At 37.1% G+C, this 11,253-nt stretch overlaps 1 protein-coding gene across 1 annotated transcript; it reads right to left on the reverse strand.

Annotated features, from left to right (window-relative positions):
• Nucleotides 1-2,939: 2,939 nt before the first annotated feature.
• On the reverse strand, nucleotides 2,940-3,626 carry LOC148582001 (uncharacterized). The gene has a single exon (XM_088494915.1). It carries the CDS (start codon nucleotides 3,624-3,626, stop codon nucleotides 2,940-2,942), a length of 687 nt encoding a protein of 228 aa, XP_088351041.1.
• Between the last annotated feature and the right edge of the window lie 7,627 nt (nucleotides 3,627-11,253).

The raw sequence follows: 11,253 nt of genomic DNA on the forward strand, positions 1-11,253 counted from the left end.
GACAAATAAAAAAAATGGAGGACTTCAACACTCTACTATAGAGGTAACATCATATAATAATCTAATAAGATAGATAAAAAAAGTAAAGTGCTCATCAACTAGGAAGTGTGAATTTGTTGAAACTCTTTTTGCAGCTTCAAAGCCGACGCCATTATCTCTTCCACACTAGTTGATACATTATCAAAGATGAATCTGTTTCTAGCCTTCTATAAGGACCAGCTCAAAATCACCATCATCATTCTCTGAGAGGAGCTATTGGGTTGGGTACGCAAGGCTCCCATTCTCAAGTTCCACTCAACATAGAAATCAGAGTCTTAGGTGCTCCTTCTAGTAGCTGGTAAGTCCATTTTTGACTAAATTTCCTTTGATTTTACATAATGGAAGATGCAATGATTGATTGTTTTTGAAATTTTAGACATCTTCGGCAGATAGGTTGAATCAATGGGATAGGATGATGAAGCTTTTGCAGCACTGGAAGCTTTTCATGGAAGCCCCTCTAGAGAAAAATCTTAATCTTTCCTGGAATTTTCAACTTCCACAGTTCTCGCCACAAATTTTGTTGTCTCATAATCTCTAGGCAAAATTCAATGGGAGGATGCGAGAACCCATAAGCCACACGGTACTCAGTACTCACTTCATAAAACCACTTTTATTAAGGGCCCAATAAATTTTATCTTCTCCACCCCCAATTGTTGTTGCTAACACACGCTAACTAGTGTCCTCAGAAAAAATACTTCTAATTAGAATTTGATTCCACTGACCATTAGAAAGTATTAAATTTTTGACCATCAATAGTGGTTGATTTTGTAAATTGGAAGTTTTAGATGAAGAAACAACATAAGGGTGTGGAGGAGCAAGCCAAGAAACACTAAAGATTCGAATACTGGATCCATCACCAACTTGCCAAACCAGCCCCTTTTCAACAACCTTACGCTCTTCCAATATGCTACGCCACCCTCACGAAGGTACTGTTCCGATCTCTGCATTCATTATAGAACTGTATCGAGAATATTTACCTTTGAGGAGTCTAGATAGGAGTGATTGTGGCTGAGAAACAACTTTTCAACATTGTTTTGCTAATAGCGCCAAATTTTGAGCCCCTAGGTCCTTAAAACCTAGTCCACCTTCCAATTTTGGTCTTGTCATAGTATCTCAACTAACCCATGCCATTTTTCGCTCTGTACCTTTTTTACCCCACCAAAATTGGGAGAGTATGTTGTGAATCTCCCTAATTAAAGTATCAGGAAGACGGAAACATGATAATGAATAAATTGGGATAGCCTCCCCAATAACTTTGATTAGAACATGCCTGCCTGCAGAGGAAAGAAGTTTTCTTTTCCACCCTTGAACTCGCTTCCTCACCTTGTCCTTGATTTCTCTGAAGGTGGCCTTTTTTTATTTTTAGACTGTAGATGGAAGACCCAAATATTTATCCTATGCACTAATATGATCAATTTTCAATTTTCGATCTAGTAGTAATCGAGCAGTGGGAGGAGTATTATTACTAAAGAATAGAGCTGATTTATGCAAATTAACTTTTTGGCCACTGAACCCCTCGTATGACTGAATAAGATTGAGAATATTTTCACAACTGTTTTCTGACTCTTTGCAAAAAAGGATTGAGTCATCCGCAAACAATAAATGATTAACAGTAGGACAACTTCGGTTGATCTGAATACCTTCAATGAGACCGTTTTGCTCTGCCTTGTTTAGCAAAAAGAATAATCCTTCAGCACAGAAAAGAAAAAGGTATGGAGATAGAGGGTCTCCTTGACGGATACCTCTATTTGGTTTAAAAAAACCAAAAGGTTGACCTTCAACAACGACAGAGTAAGAAACTGTAGTCACCACCTCCTGTATCCAACCAATCCACCTAGATTTAAATCCCAACTTCTCCAAAATGAACCAAAGAAAATGCCACTCAACACGATCATAGGCTTTGCTCATATCCAATTTAACAGCCATTTCACTCGATAGGCCCTCTTCTTTGTCTTTAGATAGTGCATACATTCATGAGCGGCTAGGATATTGTCTGAAATCAATCTACCCTTAATGAAGGCACTTTGATTAGGGTTGATCAGCGAAGTCATAAATTTCTGTAGCCGATGGACTAGTACTTTAGAAATAATCTTATACACAACTGAGGAAAGGCTGATGGGTCTAACCTATGTCATATCCTTTGCATCAGAAATCTTAGGAATGAGACAGATTTGTGTATGATTGAAGCTCTTTAGTAGTCTACCACTGACAAAAATACTGCGGACAGCCTTAAAAACATCCTCCCCTACTAAACTCCAGTAGAATTAAAATAATTTAGCCGTAAATTCATCATCACTAGGGGCGCTCTGGGGGTGAACACTAAAGACCGCACGTTTTATCTCATCAAAACTGACCGGTCTAGTTAATTTTCTGTTCATGGTTGTTGAAACTTTGGTGTCAAAATCTTCGAATGCATGTGCCGGATTAGCTTGGTTAATCGATGTGAAGATATCCTTGAAGTATGTTTCAGCTACTTGTGCAATTTTCTCACGGGTGGTAGCATACGTACCATCATTCTTTTCCAGTTTCCAAATTTTATTTCTCCGGATTCTAGATTGGAATGATTGGTGAAAGAAACTTGTATTTCTGTCCCCTTCTTTTAGCCACTTTACACGAGATTTCTCCCTCCAATAGCTTTCCTCCCTAAAGTAAGCATCTTCAAGTTTATTTTCCAAGGTTTCAACATGTTCTCCCCCTGTAATATCCTCCTCTCTGAGAATTTCAAGCTGAGATGTGAGTTCACCAATGTCCTTCTTCGAATTAGATTTGTTCTGCTACTATCATTGAACAATATGGTGCCTACAATGCTTCAATTTTTGAGCCAAAATAAATATCGCTGAGCCATCCACCCATTCCTTCCAAACTTCAGTGATAATTACCTGAATTTCTTTTAAATCACACTATCTCTCCTGAAACTTAAACCTCTTATTAGAATTTTCTATGACTGGATTTGTATCAAGGAGGATAGGCACATGATCTGAACCGTTTTTTGTGAGTCGAGACAGCGAGGCTGATGGAAAATAATCCATCCACTCACCGTTTGCAAGTGCACGGTCAAGCCGTTCCCTTATTTGGTCCTGCCCTCGTCGCCTATTAGTCCAGGTGAATCTTCTCCCAATCATGCCCAAGTCCTTCAGTCCACCACCATCAATAAAATTCACAAATTCAGAAATAGATGAAACTGATTTTAACCCCCTCCCCCCTCCTTCCTTCTCATCGAGACTCACTATAGCATTAAAATCACCCATAATTATAACTTTTCCAAAGGAACCTTGTACAAAAGAGGAAAGTTCTGTGTATTGGGTAGACCGAATCCCATCCAAGCTATTTAAATGTACCCCAATCAACCCCCAAGAACAGTTCAAAGCGTGATCAGTTACCTTGGCAGCTATGAAAAACTCTTTTTCAGCAAGAATCTCAACCGTTGTGCCCTCCTTCCATGCTAAAGCCAATCCACCAGCTGTACCCGTCGGACTAACAATCCTCCAATTCATAAAATCACAGGATCTCAACTTACTTTCTACCAGATGAGGTTGGTTTTTTGTTTCACATAGAAACACAATTTCGGGGGAGTGAGATTGACACATCCCTTTAATTAAGGTTATGAACTGTCAGAAATTTTCCCAAACCGCAACAATTCCATGAAAAACTCTTATGACGAATTAAAAGAAAGGAATAAAAAAGAGAATAAAGAAAGGACTAAAGAAAGGAATTAACAAAATCAAACATTAACTTAGACGGCACAAAAATTTTGTTTTGAGAAAAATTCTAGCAGAACAAGTTGAAGGGGTATGTACTCCTCACGTGAAAAAACCCTAAACGGCGGTCATCATTATTTTTTTACCTACTTTAACCATTGTTTCAAGTTGTGAATTTCATCCGAACTCATGATGCAACTTTAAAATTGCAATTAATTGTGATATTATAATAACATAAATTTAACGACCAACGTATATATGATATTTTAAAATTTAATTGATATTAGTTGGAAAAATTGATTTAATTAAATTCGTATATAAGCATGCGTGTGTGTCTGTTGTGGTCCTTCAATTCCGAATCCCATCCCTAAAATGGCTAATCAAATTCTCGTAAATAACTCTCCGAGATTTGAGGAGCATCGTAGCAGTACATCGTATGGAGAATACCAACGCAACACTTTTTATTAGGATTTAGGACATATCTTAAAATTATTAATTAAAAAATTTATTATGAAAAATTATGTAAATTTTAATTTTTAATATAATTATTGTGTATTTATTAAAATAAAATATTTAAAATTTTTTATTAATAATAATCTTAATTTATTATATCCTTATAATATATATTAGTTAAATCATTTTTATTATTTTATTTTTCTATATAAATTAAAGACACCTATCATGTATAAAGCAAGGTTCTGAGAATCGAACCAGTCATCAAACCGCTTTAGTCATTAGTTTACTGGTTTATTGGTTCAACCGATCCAACCGTGGTATAACCGGAAAAATCGTTTTAGAATAAAATAATATATAAATTTTAAATATATATCCTAAAATATAATTATAGCTTTTGATAAAGATCTTCCTACCAATCCAGTTCTTTTGGTATAGCTTTGTGGTATAATTATAGCTTTGTGGTATAATTATACCAATTCAGAATTAGACTGCATATACTATATTCAAGGAGAAATCTTATGCTTGTACAACTTAACAGCACATAATCCACCTGACATAAAGCTAAGCAAGGACTCAAGAATTGTTTATTCTAGACAAAAGGGGATCATAAACAACTGATTTTGTGGAAGTTCAATAAATAAACAAACAAAGTACAATAATATGCATTATGCAATGCCATAAACAAACCAATGATGAAGGGTTCCTCTCTTCAAGCTTGTGGGGGACTAGAATCAATCAACAGAGTAGCTGTTGGGATAATCTTCCTTCTTAATTTCTATATACCTCAAACAATTTCCTACAAAATGAAAACTGAGCACAAAATAGGGCCTTAAAACAAAAACAAAACAACACTCACAGAGCCAGAAATCAGAACATTCACAGCCAGAAATCAAGAACAATCAGCACAATATACTAAAAAGAGCCAGAAATCAAGAACAATCAGCAACTAAAATTAAAATACAGCAACAAATAATTACCCTAAATACTAAAATCGATAAATCTATCAACAAAAATTCAAAAACAGTTGATTCAAAAGTTAAAAAACACTAAAACAGCAGCAGCAAGTACCAAACAGCAACAAGTAATCCCTAATCACACTAAACCTGAAATTTCAACAAACATTACAAACAGCAACAAGTAATCCCTAATCCCTAAACAAAATTTTCAATAATGATTTCATTTTCATTTTTAGCAGCAGCAAGAAAATTTTAACCAAAATTTCAGAAATCAAAGAAAGAGCAGCAGCACAAAATCAGCAAAAATTATCAATTTCACAATTTCACATTAAAAATCAACAAACAGAGGCTCTGGGGAGAGAAGACGGAGACACGAACAAAACAGACAGAAACACTAACCTTCGATGGAGGCACGGATGGCGACCAGGGAGACGACGGCTACCGGGGAGACGACGACGAGCGGCGATACGATAGCAAGTTGCTTCAAGCCAACAAAACAGAGAAGCCACGGAGGTCGGACGGATGACGGGAAAGCAGGATGCCAAGCTACAAGAGAGGGCCAGGCCACGAACGGCGGCAACACTGCGGCAGAACCATTGCAAAATGCAGAGAGAGCCTAGGATTTTGGTTTGGTGAGTTAAGATGAAGAGCCGAAGAGGACCTGCCGACTTACTGGGTTCCGGACACGGGAAAGAGGAAGAAGCGGCGGTGCTGAGGAACTGGAGACGGCGGCGGCGCTGAGGAACTGGGAACGGCAGCGACGATGGAGGGCTAGTGTTCCTTTGCTTCAAAGTTCTCCAGGGAGTGAGTAGTGAAAATGAATGAATGATTGGGGGAAGAGGGGGGTTGGTGGAGTGGATCCGTTTCTTTCTTTTTTTTTAATTAAAAAACGGCGTCCTTTTTCTGAACCGGCCGGTTACCGGTCCGGCCAGAGACGGATCTATGTTTGTACTTGTGGGGACAAGCGCCCCACTACAATTTGAAATTTTTTTAGTAGTATATATGATAATAATATTTATTTGCCCCCACTAAATTATTAAATTTGACCCCATAATAATTTTTATTCAATTTTTGGTACTTCATAATCAATTTAAAAATTTCATATTAGATGTCATTAGAATGATCAATTCTCAATTTAAATGAAATTTATGTTTTTTTTTTTAGAAATCGACTCGAAAGAGTATTATTTATCTTTACAAAAATGCTATTTAATTTGTATACCAAAATCAGCCACTAAAATCAACCACCAATGTATTTATAGTGTATTTTAATTTATTTTCAACGCATGTTTGTATTCCAGCATATATTTTATACTGGTGGCTGACTTTGGTGGCTAATTTTGACTTTGGTGGCTAATTTTGGTGTACACGTAGCATAACTCTTATCTTTTTTTTTATATATTAGTTTTAATTTTTTTGTAACAACTGCAATAATTGAAATAATTTTTTCAACTATGAATCTCTATAAGAATTGGCTTCTAATTGTATGAGAAGTAAATTTTTAAATAAGTATTTACTCATATATATATATATATATATATATATAAAAGAGTAATACTACACATTCAAGTCTTTTTATGAACTAAGTCTAACCAAATTAAACAATAAGACATAAAATAATGCTAGTCAAAACTAATTTTTGTTATCTTAGATTAATTTGGTTGGGCTTGTTTAACAAAAAAACTTGAATGTGTAACATTATTCTATATAAAAAGAGAGATATTTCGATTATATTGTTAAGTAAAAAAATTACTCAATTTTTTAAAAATATAAAACCTAAATAATAAAATTCTAAATTATCTGTTATTATTTAAATTATTATTTTAGTGCTTTAATTTGTAAATTAGATATTTTAAAGACTAATTATGTTATATGTACATAAAAAATAACTATTTGTATACATATTAAAATAAAAAAAATATATTAAAAATAAATTAAATAATACATATATTTATATACAAATATATAATAATTAATGAATATTTTGATAGCTGATTTTTATGTACACATAATATTTTTATTATAAAATTATTATTATATTATATATATTTTGCCCCCACTATCAAAATTTTCTGGATCCGTCACTGGGTCCGGCCCAACCGACCGGTTCTCGACCGATTCGACAGTTTTTCAACAGTTTTGTTTCGAACAGTTATAGGTGGAAGACCGGACCGCTTACATCGCCGGTTCCCGATTGAACATGTTCGACCGGCCGGTCCGGTCCGATTTTCAGAACCTTGGTATAAAGTAGTTAGTTGTAGGGGTGTTCAAAACCGATCCGGACCGAACTAAACCGATAGACCGAACCGAAAAAACCGATAACCGAAAAAACCGAAAAAAGTGATGTTTTGCGGTTTTTTTGCGGTTCGGTTCGGTTTTCGGTTCTTGCCACCAAAACCCTAACCGAACCGAACCGGTTCTTCAGAAAACCCTAAAATTAAACCTACCCCAACCCCACCCCCTCCCCCAAACGCGTTACCCTTTGTCACTTACAGCTGCGCGACTGCGCGAGTCCCTCCCCTCCCCGGCTCCCCCCATGGAAACCTAACCCCGCCGCCCAAACCCCAGATCGGAGCCACCACCCACGGACCCACGCACCCAAACGGCCAGCAGTCACCCACCTTCTTCACTCCTTGTCCAAGGTAGCAGTCAGCCAGTCACCCTAACCCCGCCGAAGGTAGCAGTCACCCTAACCCCGCCGCCCAAACCCCAAATCGGAGCCACCACCCACGCACCCACGCACCCAAACGGCCAGCAGTCACCCACCTTCTTCACTCCTTGTCCAAGGTAGCAGTCAGCCAGTCACCCTAACCCCGCCGAAGGTAGCAGTCACCCCAACCCCGCCGCCCAAACCCCAGATCGGAGCCACCACCCACGCACCCACTCACCCCAGATCGGACCTCACCACCTCCGACGTCTCCGCCTCCACCCAGAAAGCCTCCACCCAGCAGCGTTTCTGGGTTCTGTAGGGTCACCTCACCACCTCCGACCTCGCCGCCTCCACCCAGAAAGCCTCCCACCCAGCCACCGATTCAAGTTCATATGGAGCCCGAGCCATCTATTCAGGTAAACTTTACTGATGCATTCTTGCCTCGTTGTTGGTATTGCTGCTTGGTGCTTGCTGGTTAATGGTTATTGTTCAATGTTCAGTTTGTTCAGTTTGTGACTTTGTTCAATGTTCAGTTTAGTGTTTAATTTGAGATTATCAAGTTTTGTTCTGTTTAGTGTTTAATTTGCCAAGTTCAATTTGTTCATTGCCAAGTTCAATTTGCAAATTCTGTTTAGTGTTTATTGCTGCCTTGCTGGTTTAATTTGTTCATTGCTTGTTCACATTATCAAGTGCCAATTCTGTTTAGTTTATAGCTGGTTTAGGGCTGGTTCCTTGCTTGTTTATTGTTTGGTTTATTGCTGTTTATTGCCAAGTTCAATTTGTTGGTATAAAGGTTTATTGCTTGTTCATTGCTGGTTTAATTTGAGATTATCAAGTTTTGTTCTGTTTAGTGTTTAATTTGCCAAGTTCAATTTGTTCATTGCCAAGTTCAATTTGCAAAATCTGTTTAGTGTTTATATAGCTGCCTTGCTGGTTTAATTTGTTCATTGCTTGTTCACATTATCAAGTGCCAATTCTGTTTGGTTTATAGCTGGTTTAGGGCTGGTTCCTTGCTTGTTTATTGTTTGGTTTATTGCTTGTTTATTGCTGGTTAATGGTTATTGCTTGTTTATGTAGTTTGACGTCAGTTCAAGTGAGAATATGGGCGACACTGGATTGCCTCCAGTTCCTATTCCGAATGAATCAACAAGCATCAGATCTCCGACTGCTTTGCCTCCTGTGCCAGCTCCTCATCGAAACACAAGAAAGCTTGCTAGCAGAGGCCGAGGGAAAAGGCGGGCTGTTGAAGAAGCTCCCGTTGATGACTCTGCTGAAGATGAAACTAGTAATCCACAGTATCCTATAGCTAAATGTAATTGGTGTGGGGCTAGTTATGCATGTGATACACATAAAAATGGCACTAGTAACATGAAAAATCACTTGTTATCGCAATGCAAAAAATTTCCGAAGGAGGCATTAGATCCTACCCAAAAGATTCTTTGTTTTCAAGATGTGGTAAAAGATGATAGGAAAGGGATAGGTAGTTCACTTTCTGCCGTGTCATTTGATGTTGATCGTTGTAGACAAGCGCTTGCTAGAATGATTATCGTGGATGAATTGCCTTTTTCGCATGTTGAGGGGGAGGGTTTTCGTTATTATACGAGTTGTTTGCAACCCAAGTTTCCTATTCCTGGAAGGCTCACAGTTGCTAGGGATTGTTGGAAGCTTTATTTGAATGAAAAAATTAAGTTGAAGTCTGTTTTCTCTCAACCAAATCAAAATGTTTGTTTGACAACTGATTGTTGGTCATCTGTGCAAAACTTAAACTATCTTTGCCTTACTGCTCATTACATTGATGCTAATTGTAAGTTGCAAAAAAGAATTTTGAATTTTTGTGCTATCAAGAATCACAAGGGAGAAACAATTGGTAGGAAGATTGAGAGATGTTTGTTGAGCTGGGGGATATCTCGGGTTTTTTCTATCACTGTTGATAATGCTAGTTCAAATGATGTTGCACTTTCTTACTTGAAAAATAGAATAGAGGATTGGAACTCACATCCATTAAGGGGAGAGTTTTTACATGTTAGATGTTGTGCTCATATTTTAAACCTTGTTGTGAATGATGGGTTGAGAGAAATGCATGAGTCAATTGTAAAGATTAGAAATGCGGTTCGGCATGTGCGTGCATCACCTGGTCGTACTGAGAGGTTTAAAACTATGATTAAGGAAGCTAGAATTCTGGAAAAAGGCACTGTCCATTTAGATGTTCCTACCAGGTGGAACTCTACCTTTTTAATGCTTGAAAGTGCTTTGAAGTTTCAAAAGGCATTTAAACGTTTGGGGGAGAGAGATTCTGAGTTTGCTATGATGGCTGGTGGGATTCCTAGGTCTGAGGATTGGGAGAATGCAAGGCATTTTGTCAAGTTTTTAAAAATATTTTATGAGGTTACTAACAGTGTTTCTGGTTCAACGTTTGTGACATCTTCTCAACACTTTAATGACTTTTGTAAAATATTGTCTACACTTAAGCATTGGATGGGAAGCTTAGATACTGTACTTTCAAGCATGGCTGAGAAAATGAAGTCCAAGTATGATAAGTATTGGGGAAATATTAAGAACACAAACATGATGATTTTCATTGCAGTTGTTCTTGATCCTAGGTATAAGCTTCAATTGATTAAGTGGAGTTTTGAAAAGTTGTATGAAAAAGAAGATGCTGAATTTTTAACTTCAAAGGTGAAGGAGACGCTTTTCAAGGTGTTTGATAGCTACAGGCTGTTTGGTGGTAACTATCAAAGGTCTACTCGGCAAGATCCTCCTGAAATTAGCACACAAGAGCTTGAGGCACATGAAACTTCTTTTGCTATGGAATTTGAGAAGGAAATGCAATTCAATGAGAGTGTTAACAAGAATGAGGTGGAGTTATATCTTATGGAGGCATTAGAGAAGAGTGGTGTGCAATTTGACATTCTAAATTGGTGGAAAGTGAATTCTACTAAATTTCCAATTCTTGGGGGGATTGCAAGAGATGTCTTAGCCATGCCAGTTTCCACAGTTGCTTCAGAATCGGCATTTAGTACTGGAGGAAGGGTGTTGAATAATTATAGGAGTTCTCTAACTCCAATGACAGCTGAAGCGTTAATTTGTACCCAAAATTGGCTTCGAAACTCTCCAAAACTTGTCCTTGAGGAACTCATCGAGGAATTGGAGAAGTTAGAATTAGGTATGGTTAAGTTTTTACTTATAATTTTCTTTATTTTAATCTAGTTTTTATTAATATATATTATTTGTTATGATTGTTTCTTGTTTTATATAATTTGTAGAAGTTGCACCCACACGTGATCCCAATGAAAAAGATTCTGGTGTTGAGTCTGATTAAAGTACATCTTGTTAAGTTTTATGGTATGAATTGTTCTCCTTATATTATTATTATTATTATTATAATTATTATTATTGTTGTTGTTCTTATTATGTAACTGTTTTTTTTTTTTTTCAGGTTGGTTTGCATTATGAAA

This window comes from Arachis ipaensis, chromosome B10 (genome assembly GCF_059453495.1).
Source record: "Arachis ipaensis isolate K30076 ecotype BB chromosome B10, ASM5945349v1, whole genome shotgun sequence".
Taxonomy (NCBI): Eukaryota; Viridiplantae; Streptophyta; class Magnoliopsida; order Fabales; family Fabaceae; genus Arachis; species Arachis ipaensis.